The sequence below is a fragment of the Pleurodeles waltl genome, chromosome 9, assembly GCF_031143425.1.
Source record: "Pleurodeles waltl isolate 20211129_DDA chromosome 9, aPleWal1.hap1.20221129, whole genome shotgun sequence".
Lineage (NCBI taxonomy): Eukaryota > Metazoa > Chordata > Amphibia > Caudata > Salamandridae > Pleurodeles > Pleurodeles waltl.
The window spans coordinates 936,121,186-936,138,728 of NC_090448.1; the positions used below are offsets into that span (position 1 = coordinate 936,121,186).

General features: G+C 42.5%; 1 protein-coding gene across 2 annotated transcripts in view; it reads left to right on the top strand.

The window, feature by feature from the left end:
* Positions 1 to 1,206: 1,206 nt before the first annotated feature.
* The window catches only part of LOC138260123 (cholesterol 24-hydroxylase-like), a 247,845-nt gene continuing 231,508 nt past the window's right edge, over positions 1,207 to 17,543 (top strand). The window contains exon 1 of one of the 2 annotated variants that reach the window (XM_069208296.1): positions 1,207 to 1,496. In XM_069208296.1, coding sequence (XP_069064397.1) covers positions 1,360 to 1,496 — 137 coding nt within the window. In that variant the 5' untranslated portion in view covers positions 1,207 to 1,359. The remainder of the gene's footprint in view (positions 1,497 to 17,543) is intronic. The other variant, XM_069208298.1, reaches the window with a different exon arrangement.

Here is a 17,543-nt window from a genome sequence, read left to right on the forward strand (position 1 = left end):
CTAGAACGTGAAGTCATTTTTAAAAATAACCAAATGTATTATCGTTTGGCAATAACAGTAATACAAACACAGTCGCCCCCCCTTCCCACTCCTGTATGAATTCAGCAGTCTAAGGATTAGAACCTGAGCTCTTAAAGTGACCCAGGAAGCACTTTCACCACAAGGGAAAGCATCCCACAGACCACTTCAGTTTCTGCAAGGGTTCACTTTGGACACATTGGGGGGATGCTCCACTACTTTTGTAAGTTAAATCTAATTTAGTGATTTTTTAAAACTTTTTTTTAGGCATTTCACTGATGCCATTTCCGGTGTTATCCTTGATATCAAAGTGTGCGTGTCAGCATTTCCATGATGCGATCAAAAATGGTAATTATGTCTCACTCCTAGGGGTTCGCAAACGTCTGGCATGCTGTGGGGCTAGTATGAACATTCTTCATGGCTACTTTTAGCTCATAGTCCACTGCTTGTCGATCAACAAACATGGCCAGAAGGAGACTTTGGGAAATTAGGAGTTCGTATAAATCAAAGCTTGCATTATTCCATGTATAATTTATTATTGTTTTGTGTTACTACTCACATTACAAAAAAGTGAATGCTCATTATTCTGCCTTCTTCATTTCTGTCACCTTGTCAAGATTGTTTAGAAAACTGGAAGACACTGAGCTGTTGGGCTATATTTAGCTTCCCATGAAAATTATTTGGACCTTTCAAATTATTTAGACGGGGAAAATAATTTGGTGGAGCACAGATAGAAAGTTATATTTTTGTATTAAAGCCAGGGTTAATAATCTTCCAAGTAATGAGTTTTTGAATTTAGGCGTCTCTACCTGTAATGATTTTTAGTAACATAACGGTGAGCTATCCACAATACTAAACGTAATAACAAAAAACAGGCATCAGCCTAAGGTGCCAGGCAGTATGGCTAATACAGCATGCCACAGTTGGACGTTTAGAAGCCACGTGCCACGCCTTACACAATTTATTTGATTTGATTACTGCAGCATTCCAAACGTGTGCCCCGAATACACTAGTTATTAAAAAAGAGAATAGGAGATATACTGAAAAAAAATGCTTTATAACACCTATTATAGCTGTGTGTTGTAGGGAGTATAAACAGATGCGAGCTGGGAAATTTAAACGGTTGCTAGACTAAGAAAGCGCCTCCGAATTTCAGTCGTGCTATCACTTTAAGCATACACGGAAAATGATTTGCAGGAAGTTCGAGGAAGCAAAAGCAGGGCACTCGGGGGTGAAACGCGGTGAGTGAGGTTTAGCGAGGCGTATACTTAGTGAGTATTTCTGCAGACCTGCTCACTCGAAATACAGAAAAAACACATTACAGCCTGCTCGAGTGCAGAAATGGACCTGTGGGGCTTTTTCTCCTGGCTCCTGCTCACTGTGCTGGCTGGCGCCGTCCTGGCCTTCCTGCTGTACTGCTGTTATGTGCAATACATTCACATGAAGTTCGACCACATCCCAGGACCCCCCAGAGACAGGTGAGACCGCATCCTTTAATAGCTTTAATTAAAGACCGTTGAGAACCGGAGACATTAAAATTCATTGAGGTGAAAGACCAGGCGTTTTACTAAACAACACTAATTGCATCTATATTTAGTACTCACGACCATATATTCCAACATTTTAGAAGAGGAAGGTGGGAGATTTAAAAACAAATAGTAGGGAGAATGTATTCCTCCTATTGAGTTCTGCCGAAGCAGAGGCAGTTTCAGCCTGGAGACTGCCAAACAACAGCCAATTTTGGCTTCATAGATAAGGAGTCTCCCGTCTGAATCGGGTCTGTTGGCATGCCTGCTTCCGACCCCTGTGCATGCTTACAATGTGAAGAGTGAAACTGTAAGGCCTTCAGAGCTAAATGCTTTTGGTTAAAAACTATAAAACTGCCAAATAAATAAATAAATAAATTACTCAATAAAATGTCAGGTTTGGATGCTGTGCAACCCGTGCATCCGTTTTGTAGCTATGAATCTCCTTTTTTGCCTGCTAATCCCATTTGCCTTTTAATCCCGACCTCTGGCGTTTTCCAAAACCACGAGTGGCTTCTGCCCAATCATGTGTATTCTGGCACTCCTCTTTTGTTTGTACTGGGGTAAAGAGGACAGTACCCAAATGGCAAGTAACCATCTGAACCAGTTGTGGCTCGCTGTGCAGCAAAGGGGCAGGGTGTCGCGGGGCATGCGGGGAGGCACACAAAACAAATGGCACAATATTACATAAAAAAAAAAAAATACCTTACTGCGAGCTGCCGCCCCCTCCACTGGCTCCACTTGCAAGCACAGGCTCCCAGCCTGTCCTGCGGCCAATCCTAATGCTGCTTTCATGCTGCTGGAATGGCCAGAGCACCCTGGCTTGCGCTCCAAGGTAGACTGGGAGCCTTTGCCTGCTGTCTCCAACCCCGTAACACAGTGCCGGGTTGGAGAGGGCACAGTTTGCATGTGTGTTTGCCCGTCTCGGCTCTCGGGTGGGAAAATGGCTGGGTGGCGCATAGTAGGGGGGAGGACAAACCCCAAAAATAAGAATAAAAAAAAAAATTACCTTCATTGCCGCCTCCGCCGTTTTGCTCCTCGGTCATCACAGCAGGCACAGACTCCCAGCTGGCCCTGCAACGAATACTAATGCTGCGCCCATGCTGCTGGCAGCATGGAAGCATTGTTAGGATTGGCCAGAGCACTCGGGCATGGCGCTCCGAGACAGAGTGGGAGCCTCCGCCTGCTGTCTCCAACCAAGCAACCCAGTGTCGGGTTAGAGAGAGCCCATTGTGCATTTGTGTTTGGCCGGCCTGAGATGGGACATCATGTGCACCGAGGGGAGTGCTGTGCACTCCCCCTCATTCCCTGTCACTCCCCATGGCCCGCACCTATTACAACAAAACAATAATAAACATTGTTTTATTGTAAAAGGTTTGCAGCTTCAGCTGCTGGCAGGGGGCGACGCTCCTCGACCATAGCATAGGAGTCGCCCCTGTGGCTCATGACGGCTGGCCACACACACATGCGCACTGAGGGTAAAGCTGTGCACTCCCCCTCCGTCCCTGTCATGTCCATTGCCCCCACCTCTTTAACAATAAAATGATTATACACACAGTTTATCATTTTATTGTTCAAGGTTTACAGCTGCTGCTGCTGGCGGGAGGGCGACGCTCCTCTGCCATATTGGAGGAGCCGCCGCTGATCTGAACTGAATGCACTGTTCATACATAGACTTGGGGAACTTGAGAGCTTAGCGGTTGCACTGCACATTTTATACAGCTGATCTTTTGTTTTTAACAACATCAGCTAGAAACAGCATTGAGCTATTGAAATTAACACTAATGTATTTTTCATTTCAACTCACTTGAAAAGCCATTTCTTTATCCCTGCAATGTTCCCACACGTAAATTTCGACAGGTGGAACCTGCCAACATTTTCTGAAGGAAAAGTACTGGGACATGCAGATATTGGCACAGTAAAAACACAATTCAGCATTTTATGCTCCATTTTACAGGGGTAAACTCAAAATAAGCAGTAGTTATCATATCTGTAAATTCAAATCTCCGCAGTATCATATTTAGCAGATCCTAAAATAGCCAGAGCTACTTAGGGCTATCCATTGGATAAAACACAAAAGGCCTCATTTGCAAGGCTAGTGGCACAGGGGATTGCAGCAAGGCCCTTGCTGTGCCACCCTGCACCGCAAAAATGGGAAGATATGTGCAGTATCTACAACATATGGCACATTTCTGCCCTGTCCCCCTGCACAGGAGAACTAATTCCTGCTGTGCTCCAACGCAGGCACCTTTGCACCATGGTGCAGGGGTGCCTGCATTGTGGGGTTGATTGTTTTTGTGCAGGACACCTTCCTGCACAAAAACAATCACAAGAAGTGTTTTCTGTGTGTGCTGCAAAATGTAACACACATCGAAAGAGGAAAAACGGGGAGAAATAAAGATATTTCTCCTCGTTGGGTCACTCTTATGCCACCCCTGAGGTTGCATAGGAATCTGACGCACTTCCCAGACTTGTAAATCTGGGAATGCATCAGATTCCTTTGGGTTCCAACCCAAGCAACACCTGTGGCACACCCCTTTCATGCAGTGTTATGCGAGAAAGGGATCCATTTTCACAAGGTCATGAAAAACCACACAAGGTGACTTTGCTTGGCCTTGTAAATACAGGCTGGTACACTGCGCCACCAGAGCGTTAAAACAAATTACACTCAGGTTGAGCAGTGTGCCGCTAGGGCCCCGTAAATAAGGCCCACATTCACTTAGAGCTCAATTCCAGGTAAAGTAGTGACTGTCTCAGAACTATTTCTTGCCAAGAATTGCTCAAGGCTTTCACTTAAGGATGGACCCAAGCAAACTATGTATTCCTTCCACTAGTCGAGTAGTATGTGCCAAAACATGCCACGTCACAAATATTAATAGTGTGAACTGCCCTAAAGTATTTTAAAATATACAGAAAGTATAGTTAGGGGCTAAGACATGAAAATGAGGTGTCGCCTACACTGGCTCCATTGAGATATTCTGGTGCTGCTGTGTGTTCCTGGTTTTATCGTATCTGTGAGGTCACCACTGCTGTGTGGTACAATCTGTAACCAATGCTGTCAGACTGCCATGATACTGCTTACTGTCACTTTTTGTCGTGGCACTACTGGATGTGTGTAGCTTGGCGTCTCTTACTTTACCTTTGTCTCAATGAAAGGGGTGTGATTGGGTATGTGTGGTATAGCCGGTTTAAGATTGTCATTTTGCTGGTGTACTGGGTATAATTAAGGGAAAAACACTGAAATACATTTTCAACCATCTTATGGTATGGTAAAGGGCACATCTACATCTAGTGTAAGCATTCCTCTGAAGGATTTATTGCTTAAGATAACGCAATCTCCACGTAGCAGAATGGGATAGGGACGTGCCAAAGTTCAAGAAGTGTTGAATAATCTGTTGGCTCGGCTCAAGGTGGAGCGTGAATAAGAAGTATGGGTCCCAGAGCCTACTATAGTTCTTCTTGAAAGATACAAACATTCCCCTGTGCCTCAATGGTGACTATCTGCACGGTAGTTTACGACCACTGTAGACCTTTGAACTTACCTTAGAGTCTTCTAACAGCAGCATGTCTTTTTCCACCTGTGTGAAGCTTAAAGCACACAGGGGGCACCACCTCAAATGAATGTGGGGCAGCTCAGTACAATGATGAATACACACTGAAAAACCCAAGGTTTTGTCCTAGTCTTTACCTTCTGTAGGAACTGGACAGGAAAAGACTGTAAGGTCAGCATGTTAGCTGAGAGCTGGTGTTCTGCAATCTCAGACGTCATGAGCACATATTGTATTCTTATATTATTACACGGAAGGTGCTCGTTTCACAAATAAACAAACTACATCAATCCTAAACTAATGAAGTTCTTTGAAAGGTTCTCCCACGAAAACGAGGCTGAAAGTCTTTTTTTTAAATAATTGTTTGTTTGTCTCTGCTTATACACGCACAGGTCTGTGGACAGGCACCCACATATTTTCAGCATGACTCGCCCCAGTGTCCCCCTGAATGCTGCATATGAAAGTAAAATGTCCTCTGTGACCTAAGCAGAATAAGACAATCTTTTAAAGGGACACTTGTCTATATAGGAATGGTTCATGCAACCCCTGAGCTAATGTAGGTGGATTATTGAATCTACCTTTGATTGGCCACAATATCCATGTCCTTCTCTTAGACAGCAGGTAGGGTACTGCCTAGTCCTATTAACATGCAGTAGAAAATTGTTCTCTCAAAGGTTGGTGTATATGTGGCATTTTAGGTAGGTCCAGAGTAAATTTTGCTACATACATGGGGCGTTGGAATGACCAAAAGATGACATTGGTGTGTGGTTGTAAAGAGGAGGAGAGAAGCCAGAGAGAGGGAGCAGAGAATAGGGTATAGGTGGAATAACAAGTGAAGAGGACCAGGAAGTATTGGGGGTACACATGAGTGAAGAGCAGGAACCTCCTCTGCAAGAATCTATCTTGGGGATACTCTTTTGGCTACAGTCATTAAATGGACCAATTTCAAGGTGCTCTGTATTGCTCATAAGGCATATTGTGCAACGTAGCACATTCCCTTGAAAGGGGAGTTTCACAATACTTACTTGAAGAACACTATTTTCAGCACTGACGCCATACCCTCGACTGTTCCTCGGCACATGAAAATAACAAGATAGGAAGGAAATTTCATTCTGAATGATTTTTTGTAATGTAAATACATTAACAAAGTTTTTTAGCAGCAGGTCTTCTTGCCACCTTCCGGTATCTCACTTGGCTACTATTCTGCACTGGTGAGACCAAGGAAATGTCAGAGCCCCTCTACAAGAAATCTGTAACACATCGAGTGAGAAAACAGAGCGCAAGTAAATATCTGTAGAACAGGAAGAAAGACATAACTGTAGAAAGGACACCAATATACTGTTTGGTCAAATACTAAGGACCCATCTTAAATCCACTCAAATAATTCAGAGATTCTGCAAGTGACAGAAATATAAAGCCAATGGTAAAGTAAGGAAACCACAGGAATGGGCTGCCAACATAGTAGACTGGTGATTCAGGGTTATAAACCAATTTGGTGTTTTAAGTACCCGCGTCAGAGCATGCTTTAATTTTTTCCCGATTGACACCGATTCCCAGACCATGGTGCTGCGAAAATGAGCACAAAGTTCTTTCTGCTAACTTTGGCTGCATGGATTTAACTATTTAGAGATGTATAGCTCTTTTTTAATCTTTCTTCAATGTATGTAACCTCCAACATTTCACACTGTTGAGAAAAGTTTCTCTTTGCCTTTAATCCCACAGTTGTGGTTTCCCGACATGGAAGCTGGTGGCAAATAAGCAGAGGTTTGTGACATATGCCACCTCTCTCTCTTAATGGCCATAAACATATCAATTGCATTTTTTGGATAATATATCACAGAGTAAAACCCTCCCTCATTGAGCAAAGTTACTGCCAGGCTGCCTTCTATCCAGCATTGATACCTGCAAATGACAGGGTCAGTGGCAGACCAGCTGCCCTGGGAAGAAGATCTCAAGCTACGAACGCAGGAGCTAATATTTTCCCTTCATTTACCCAAAGAGCAACATCAAGTGAATGGTGAAGAAAATGTATGGACTGAGTTGGGTTTCGGTCCTTAACACCACAGAAGGAATATCGAGTTATAACAGTATTGTAACCAGAATATTGAGGACCAAATAAATCAACAAGTATGTATAGATTTCCTATACCTAACTCCACATCTAGGTACCTGGATGATACTTACATATTCGAGGTACGTAGAGATGGAGGTACGAACAATAAATCTATACCTCCTTTTTTGCAGTTATCACCTTGATATTTTGGTTTTTAATATTTTGTTCATGATATTGTGTCCATTTGCTATTACTTCCACGATATTCCAGACTATAACTATTGAATAGTTATTTTTCACAGTTCTTAAAAGTGTGTTGTTTGGTAAACCCTTTTTCTGACATTTTGGTGATACAAAGACAAACCTTCTCTACTTCTTAGAGCTCTTTCTTTGCCAGCTTTCCTGGGTTTCCACACTGGGCGTAAGGAGCACCCAATCTTTAATATTTATACCCTGGTACTTGTAGTTGCAGTTTTGATTTTCCACAACTAAATGCATGACTTCAAGACCCAGAATGCAAAGAGAAAACGGCACTGAATAAGCTATTCACTCCTTACATGGGGAAAATAAGTATTAGTTTATATAAAGTCAGTCAGTTATAATAGAAGGACCAGGAGCTGTACTGAAATAGAGTTATCTGCCAACTAATGGTTTGGTAGGTCATTGGCTTTTGGTGAGAGACTTAATAGTATGTTGTACATTGGGAAAGACCAATACCACAGATGAAAGCCTGTTGCATTAACAGAACGTTACGTACCACAGCGTGAATTAATATGAGAGAATACAAGCGAGCATACCATCAAATACACTGAATCTGTTCAATATAAATCTTTTATAAGAAAGAAAACAATGTCTCAGATTGATGGTTTTTCACATTGTACTCCAAATAGACACATTGTCACAAAATAGACTGTTCTTCGGGCCTGCAATGTCGTCAAAGGAATATATTTGAAAATGGCAAACCGAAAAGTTATAGCATTCTGTGCATCACAGAAAGTAAATTGAATGTTGCAAGTGTTGTTTTCACCCTACTTAAGCCCTTGCCCTTCTCAATAATTTGTATTACTATTTATTATGATTAATTGTAATGCATGGCAAATGCCTGGGTCCATCCGCTAGGCACAGCACGTATATTTGACAAAAAAAGTTTCTAATGGTAGAAAGATAAAGTGACAATAGTAAAACAATCTGTTTAGAGGATGGGGGAGCAAGGATAGAGAGGAGATACACTATGTAAGTTACACATTGATATTGGGTTGGTTTTTCTTCTATACATTTTGCTTACCAGTATAGATCAACATACCATCCAGACATGGGTGATAACTTATTTATATAAATACATTAGAGAATGCTTGCCTCGGCACCAGCAGTGAACACATCCTAAATAAAAATAAAAGCGGAGGAAGTAATTAAAAAAATGCAATGTACTAAGGTGTCACGAGAAAGCTGGTGTTTGTGATATGCTCCAGAAGATGTTGACACTGTGGGCTTTGCAGCACGGTGTGTGCACAAGGTGATGTTGGAAGAAGTAAGGAACCCTGCATGAGGGCTGTGGAAGTTGTACTGTATAGACACTTAAGTGGGAGCGTCCAGAGGTTCCTCGATACTCTTAATGTACCCTCCTGCATAAAGCACTCGGTAGGAAACCCTATATATGGGTCATCTCCCTGGTGGCACACATTTCATTTGTCCCACAGGGGCTTATTGTCCAAGAGCCTGCTTCAAGCATATGGGGCATGTGCACAGGCTAAGAAGCCACTAATTTGTATGGGGTAACCGAAACGGAAATCAGGGATTAACCATTAAGCAGGCAGTAACATCGCTCCTTCGCACAAGCTATAACAACATGGGGCGCACACAGTAGTGTGGTACTTTGTGTAATATGAAATTGTGATATAAATAGCTCTATGCTTGGACTTTTCGGGTACAAATCATTATCAGATGTAATAATGCAGTTGATTCAAATAATTAAATGTAATTATATTACTTCCACAGTGCATTAGGCTGTCACATTTAAGCCCAGAATTGGTTTCATGATTTGATGCCGCATGGCGTGACGGGACAACCATGGACATTTCCCCATTTCTCCTTCAGGGCTGAGGGCCATCATGAGATGCAGCAGACAGACACTGTTGGACAGCCTCTTAAAACAAGGGAACACAATCAATAATATTTGAGCGCACTACTCCTATAGAGCAACTGCATATCAGTTATCTGGATTGTGGCAACACTGCCCCTTTCAATTGGAACCATCTGCATTTTTATTGTCTGGCTAGTTACACTGTTGCTAATGTCATTCATTATCCATAGAGTGCACTGCATATCGCGATGGTTACATGGTTACACATTGTGCCATTGGCTTTACGATATGGTTTTCTCGTGATATAAATTAGTTAGTACAAATTAATATGCTTGGAGTAATAACGCTATCCTGTGCACACTTTAAGAGTTACTGGCCTACATTCAGAGTGCAAGCCAGGTGCATTGGCATTTACAAATGTTTGGTTTAAATGGGAAGGGCCTGCATGTATTTAGAGCTTCAGGTTGTTGGAGGAAATCAGTCACCAGTGCTGATAAGTTTAAACAACTACTATGTATTTGTTTTTCTCAAAGGTCACACTAAGCAAAGGAAAACATGCTGAGACGGTTACCGCTTTGTTCTTGTTAGTGGAGGATGGGTGGAGTAGTGAAAGACAGGGAAAGAAAAGTAAAGTGTGAAAGAATTAGAACAATCATTTTGTCAATGGCACACTCACTTGTATTTCACGGTTAATGCACTACTTTCAGCTACATGAAATAAGCATTGGCAAAGCCAAAAGGTTGCGCCTATGTGTTTTAGCAATGTTGTGCACCAGCGTGACTGCTGTTCAGCAGGGCTAAACGTTAGTGGCATAGAGGAGAGTGGGGTGGAGTGTTGTAGAGTGGAATGGAATGGGGAAGAGTAGAGTGGAGTAGCTGAAAATGTAATTTATTGGATTGGCATAGTGTAGAGTTGCATAGAGTGGCATACACTGGACTGGCGTAGAGTGGACTGGTGTAGAGTGCCTTGGCGTAGAGTGTTACAGAGTATGGTGGTGTAGAGTGGAGTGGCATTGAGTGCAGTAGCATTGAAGTTAGCGGTGTATGATGCAGCGTCGTAGAATGCTTTGGCATAGATCATAGTGGTGCATACCAGAGTGGAGTGGTGCAGAGTGGAGTGGCACAGAGAAGAATAGCGCAGATAACAATGGCACAGAGAAAAGTGGTGCAGAGAAGAGTGCCTCAGAATTGAATGCAGTGGCATAGAGTGCCGTGGCATAGAGTGGAGTGATGTAGAGTGGTGCAGAGTGGAGTGGCATAGAGTTGAGTGATGCAGAGGGCAGTGGCGCAGAGTAGAGTCAAGTGGCTAGAGTGTAGTGTTGTAGCGTGCAGAGTAGAGTCAAGTGGCATAGAGTGCTGCAGAGTAGAGTAACATAGAGAGGTGCAGAGTAGATTATAGTACCATAGAGTGGAGTGGCGTGGAGTGGAGTAGTGCAGAGTAAAGTGACAGAGAATACAGTGCTGCAGAACAGTGTCAGAGTGCAGTGGTGTAGAGTAGAGTGACATAGAGAGCAGTGGTGTAGAGTACAGTGATGCAAATTAGAGTGCAATGGCGTAGGGTGTAGTGGCATGGAGTGCAGGGGTGCAGAGTAGATTACATTGGCTTACAGTGGACTGGCATAGAGTGCAGTGTTGCAGAGTGGCATAGAGTACAGTGGCGTATAGTGGAGTTGTTCAGAGTACATTGGTGTGACCTAGACTGGAATGGTATAGAGTGCAGTGGTGAAAAGTGCAGTCTTGTAGAGTGGTTAGGACTGCATTGGCATTGAGTGTTGCAGAGTAGAGTAGAGTGCAGTGGCACCTCAGCACATATATGGCTATTGTGGATGGTAGTAAAACTGAGGAACTGTTGACATCCACTGACTTTACCTTGTGATCCACAGTACTGTTACCTAGCCTGCCATTAGGGCCTCTCGAACAGAGCTGGAAATAAAATTCCATGACTTTGGCTTCTGTTTAGACAATAATCAGTTCCTCAAAGCAAAGGAGGCACCTGTCTCCAGCTAAATCTATACTCCATTGCGCCTTTAAAAACATAGTAACAAACACCACAGTAAGGTAAAGCTTGTAACTATTATTCACTTGGTTATGAGTACGTCATGAGCTGAACAAACCTAATCAAACCAGGAGCATTATTTCTTCTATAGTTCAGGAAGAATAAAAAGCTAAAAGAATCAGATTTTATAGCACAATAGCTGTTCCCAAATCAGTGTAATATGTAACATTTATATTACAAAATAATGGCAGTGGTTGTACATCATGACATGTTCATATAATCTATATTATTTAAGAACCTGGTAAAAATAACGGAGACCCTTGTGCAGCTGAGCCTAAATTAAATATATTCCAAGGGGGGCACAGAATCTGAAGTCTTCTTGTTTTCAGAGAGGTACGCTTAGCTGTCCTTGTCCATACTAAATTTAGGAAGGCTGTCTGGCCAATGCCCATTTGGTCATGTTGATACCTTCTTTTTGCTATTGCTCTTGAATACAAGGACATCCTGTAGATGGTTTATGGTTTGTTAATACTAGAGACAGGTATGCATAATTACTCTTGTATTTTTGAGGGCCTGTATGCGGAAGCAGTCGTCTTACTAGACACACTTCAGGGGAGGATATGAATTAGGCATTTAAGGCTGCATTAATTTGAGACAGGATCTTCCTCCCTTACCTTGTCACCACTGGACAACCCCATATCAAATAGAAGAAATCAGCATAAAGGGAATGGCAATCTCCCGGGGCTGTGCCAAATAATGTACACAGTTTGGCAGTGGTGAGGTGGGTGTGTTGAAGGTATTATAACTGTATTAATTAAAAACGTACTGTTGCTTGAGGATTCAGATTTGTAGGTAGCCATCCTGACTCCATTCTTCATCTCTAAAATCTTTGCCCACATGTCTCTGCAATTGGCACAGAATCCAGTGAGCAGCATACACAAGTATTCTGATAGTAGGCTCTATACGTGTGAGTCAGGATGATCTTAAGAGTTCTGGCTGTATATATTGGTCCACCATCTCTCTGGAACGGTGCCAATGGCTCTGTGAAGCCATCATCAACTTCTGCAAATTCAATTAAGGGTGTTTAGAAGAATTTTGCGTGTCATTGACTCCCATTTTCAAGACAAACCCTTACTTCAATTTAGGGTTGATTATGGCAATGATATTCATTAGGGTCCACTGGAAAGATGGATGATCATGTTTGGTTGATCCAAAATCCAGCAGGCAAAAAAGGGGACCAAATGTCTACCCTATTGTGATCCCTCTATTGGCTGTCTGTAGAGAAAAAAGTAGAGTTCATAACCTGCCACTTTCATTGATGCGTGTGTTGCTCTTTTTGGCAGCCCTTAGAAACTTTAGTAGACAAACAGTTTGTAACTGTCAATAGTGTAACATACAAGCTGGCAGAAGTACTGTAGACACAACCTCAAGTGTTAACTATTAACAATAGAATTTATATGGTGATACAAGATAGTTTCCGTCTTTTACCAGAGATATAGGGCCTGATTAAGATCTTGGCAGAGGGGATTACTCCGTCACAAATGTGAGGGATATCCCGACCGCCATATTACAAGTTTCATAGGATATCATGGAACTTGTAATACAGCTGGCCTGATATCCGTCACGTTTGTGACGTAGCAATCCTCTCCACCACGGTCATAATCAGGCCCATAGTTTTATATTTAATGTCCGTGGGGATATTTGTTATATGAGTGACATTAGACGAGGCTTTCTTCTCAGTTTTTTTCTCTCTATGAGGGTATCCAGTGAAACTGTGACAAACTATTCTTCATATGCAATCTGTGTGAGTGGATATAGATACCGGCAGTGTTGCTGCAGCTTTTACTCCTGATATAATCAGTGAGTGGGAAGACATCAGTGGAATGCCGTAGCAGCCATTCCTCTCTGTAAACCATGGTCTTTAGGCCTGCACAGTGGGCTTCAGGCACAGGAAATGTCACTGTGCCATGAGTTGTGTGCAGTATATTTCTTCAGGGGGCAGGCTGGTACAGAAACTTGGTGTTAGAAATGGGGTTTTTGGTTGGCAGTCAGGTTACCCCCTGTCCAAGCAAGAACCCTCACTCTAGTCAGGGTAAGTCACACACAATTCAAAATTATCCTGTGCCCACCCTCTGGTAGCTTGGCACGAGCAGTTAGGCTTAACTTAGAAGGCAATGTGTAAAGTATTTGTGCAATAAATCATAAAATAACACAATATAGCACCACAGAAATACACCACACAGTGTTTAGAAAAATATATATTATTTATCTGGATAATTGCAGGTCAAAACGATCAAAGATGCAATATGAAATTGTAGAGATATCACTGAAAAGTGATAGAAAGTGTCTTAAGACTTTAAAAAGCAAACAAAGTCTCTTTCAAGCACAAAGTACCTGGTTTAAAGTGGAAAATCTCCGCAAAGGGACGCAGAGGAGGAGATACGGGGAAAAATGGTGTGTGCGTCGGTTTCACCCCTTCACACACTGACTTGCGTCGTTATTTTTCACGCTGGGAAGTCGTTTGTCGTTTTCCAGCGCGCGGACAGTCTCCTTCTGTGGTTTGCGGGATTACCAGATGTCCCGGGGTCTGTGCGTGGAATTTTAGGCTTATTTTACGGCTGCGCGTCGTTCCGGTGGGCTGTGCGTGGAATCTTCTCCCTCGCAGCAGGCGTCGCGTCGATTTCCTTTCTGAAGTCGGGCGCCGTTGTCCAGGCGAGGCCGTGCGTTGAAGTTGCAGTCGCACCGCAGGCGTCGCGTTGAGCGGCGTCTTTCCAGATCGGCGTGCGGTGAATTTTTCACAGTGGAGCAAGCTGGTGCATCGGATTTTTCGGCGCACAAGGCATCCAAATGAAAAAGAGAAGTCTTTTTGGTCCTGAGACTTCAGGGAACAGGAGGCAAGCTCTATCCAAGCCCTTGGCGAGCACTTCAGCAGCAAGGCAAGAGTTCAGCAAGACAGCAAGGCAGCAGTCCTTTGTAGAAAGCAGCCAGGCAGCAGTTCTTGGCAGGATGCAGGTTCTGGTTCAGGTTTCTTCTCCAGCAAGTGTCTGATGAGGTAGGGCAGAGGCCCTGTTTTATACCCAAATGTGCCTTTGAAGTGGGGGAGACTTCAAAGAGTGGCTAAGAAGTGCACCAGGTCCCCTTTCAGTTCAATCCTGTCTGCCAGGGTCCCAGTAGGGGGTGTGGCAGTCCTTTGTGTGAGAGCAGGACCTCCACCCTCCCAGCCCAGGAAGACCCATTCAAAATGCAGATGTATGCAAGTGAGGCTGAGTACCCTGTATTTGGGGTGTGTCTGAGTGAATGCACAAGGAGCTGTCAACTAAACCCAGCCAGACGTGGATTGTAAGGCACAGAAAGATTTAAGTGCAAAGAAATGCTCACTTTCTAAAAGTGGCATTTCTAGAATAGTAATATTAAATCCAACTTCACCAGTCAGCAGGATTTTGTATTACCATTCTGGCCATACTAAACATGACCTTCCTACTCCTTTCAGATCAGCAGCTACCACTTCAATAATGTATGAGGGCAGCCCCAATGTTAGTCTATGAAGGGAGCAGGCCTCACTGTAGTGTAAAAACGAATTTAGAAGTTTTAAACTACCAGGACATGTAAACTACACAGGTACATGTCCTGCCTTTCACCCACACAGCACCCTGCTCTAGGGATTACCTAGGGCACACATTAGAGGTGACTTATATGTGGAGAAAGGGGAGGTTTAGTCTTGGCAAGTACTTTTAAATGCCAAGTCGAGGTGACAGTGAAACTGCACACACAGGCCTTGCAATGGCAGGCCTGAGAAAAGATAAAAGGGGCTATTTAAGTGGGTGGCACAACCAGTGCTGCAGGCCCATTAGTAGCATTTAATCTACAGGCCCCACGCACATATAGTGCACATTATTAGGGACTTATAAGTAAATTAAATAGTCCAATCAGGTATGCTCCAAGGTTACCATGTTTAAAGGGAGAGACCATATGCACTTTAGCACTGGTTAGCAGTGATAAAGTGCGCAGAGTCTAAAAGCCAGCAAAAACAGTGTCCAAAAAGTGGAGGGAGGCAGGCAAAAAGTTAGGGGTCACCACCCTAAGGCTGTCAGGTCTAACACTTGGCAATTTGATTTCGATTTACATGAAAATAGAACTTCCACCTCTTTTGGAAGGAGAAAGTTAGGTGGCACGAGATTTTTTGTAGGAAGCAAATGAATTTTCTACCCTTTTGAGGGCATTCGGGTGGGCATTAGGGTGCTCTCACTTGGCCCAAGCAGATTTCTTTCACACTGAGGTTGGTGAATCAGTTCACAGACTGTGACATGACTGATAAATGTTTCAGCCAATAATGTTTGAGTTTGATTTAAATTTTGATTTGTGAAATTGATCATAAACTATTAATTTCCTCGTGGCATTCTAGCTCGAATATTAGAAAACACTATCGACCGATTTACAGTTTTCAAGTTGAATAAAGAACTATCGTAATGCTAGTGTTTTATGTAGTTTCTTCCACTGGTTCTGCTTTCAGAGTTGAGATAAAATTCCTACTGAACTTTGCATGGACAATGCACATTTTGTGAACCACTGCCCCAGCCATCCTCCACCACCCTTTGCTAGAAAATATTGTGGATATTCATCAAACGGGATTGAAGTTATTATTGATATACAAATGCTTTTTATTTCGTTTCTTCTAATCCCAAAAATAGCTAAATATTTGCTTTAGCTGACTGTGCAATGTTCATTCATACTGTACCATGTACCAAAACAAAGCAAAATAGAAATGTGATTTTCTGAAGTTTAAGGGAGGTCAGTTAGAGTTTGTTGTTTTGAGAGTCCACATTTAAAATCAAATCATATAATATTTTTGCCTGTAGTACTCTAGCATTCAGCCATAGGTTTACCAGGTCAAACCACCTAGTGCTAATCCTAGGCCAAAAGCTCACGCATGTATTTAGATCACCAACACTGTTTAAGGTAAAACAACGTATAACATAGCATAAATTGTATATTGAACAAGTTACTCCCTCATTCATTCCTTTTGTGAATTGTCCATGTGCACTTATTGCCTTAACTTGTGTAAAGTTCCTGTTACAAATTTTAGGCATTTTTTTCTCTCCAGGTTTGCTAATATTTTTGCATGTGCTGTATTACAATAGGCTGTCGTAGTCATTCTGTAGGCGAGAAGCCCTTTCATCTCCATTTCCCACTATTGAAGAAGAGCAACCTGAGCTAGATCAACTGAGTTCTTTGCTTTCCCACTCACAAATGTTTTCCCTGCTCTTATCAGCAAACTCTTCTCAATATTCCATTACTTGTAAGTAAAAAAGTCATTGTTTTCTTCAGCGTGACCAAGACCACGTTTGTTCCATTTATGTGTAACAAAAACATGTACTTTATTGTTGACCTAATATAGCTACTGGTTTAATGGTCAGTGTGGATGGCAAAATGACAGGTGAGCTCTGTGCCACATGGAATAAATAATAGAAGGAGTCTGAAACCTTAGCTTGGTAGTGATTCCTAGGTTGCTAAACAGCCCTTTCGATGTCTCACTGGATATTTCATGGCTTGACCCAAAATTGTGCACTGATTTCTCTCATTTCTGTAACTCGTTGAAGGAGAGTCGTCTGAAAGCTTTCATTCAAACGTCGTAGATAAAAACATTTGTTATTTAGACCACTAGTGGTGTATGGTGGACGTGGTGGGTTCTATGAAAACAATTATATAAACATCAGATTGAATTATTGTAAATACACTTCAAAGTGATAATCTAGCAATGGAACCTGTCAGTCGGGTAGAATCATTGGCCAAAAACGTAACAATGCTACTCATACAGCACGCAAGAGCATCAGCAGTACGCTGCATGTTTGACACCACATTAGTTAAAATGAATTAATTAGATCACTTGAACATACTGATGTGCCAGTGCTCAGGCCTGTCTTACTTTCAGGAATTGTGCTGAGGTTTGGAGAGGTACCACAACAAGACCAAGCTTGAACAAACCGAGAAAATGAACCAAATAAATCCTACACTTACCTCACAGCTATCAAAGCCGGTAACACGTTAGCTAGATAGTTGCTGTTTGTCTTTGAATAGTGGGCTGCTGAAGAAATGCATATTATCCCAGTGTGCAAGTTGTGTTTCTTGCGGATTGATGTGCAAGTGACCAGTCAGTGATGCGGTAATTTGTGCCTTTAGATACTCGACAGAGAGTAGTCAAACTTTCTGTCAAGTAAAAGTTATAGTCCGCTCAGTTCATCATATTTGCCTTTGGAATGAAATATTAGCCATTTGTATTTCAGTAGGTCTTATTTCTTTAATGGAAAAAAAACTACGGATAGAAACA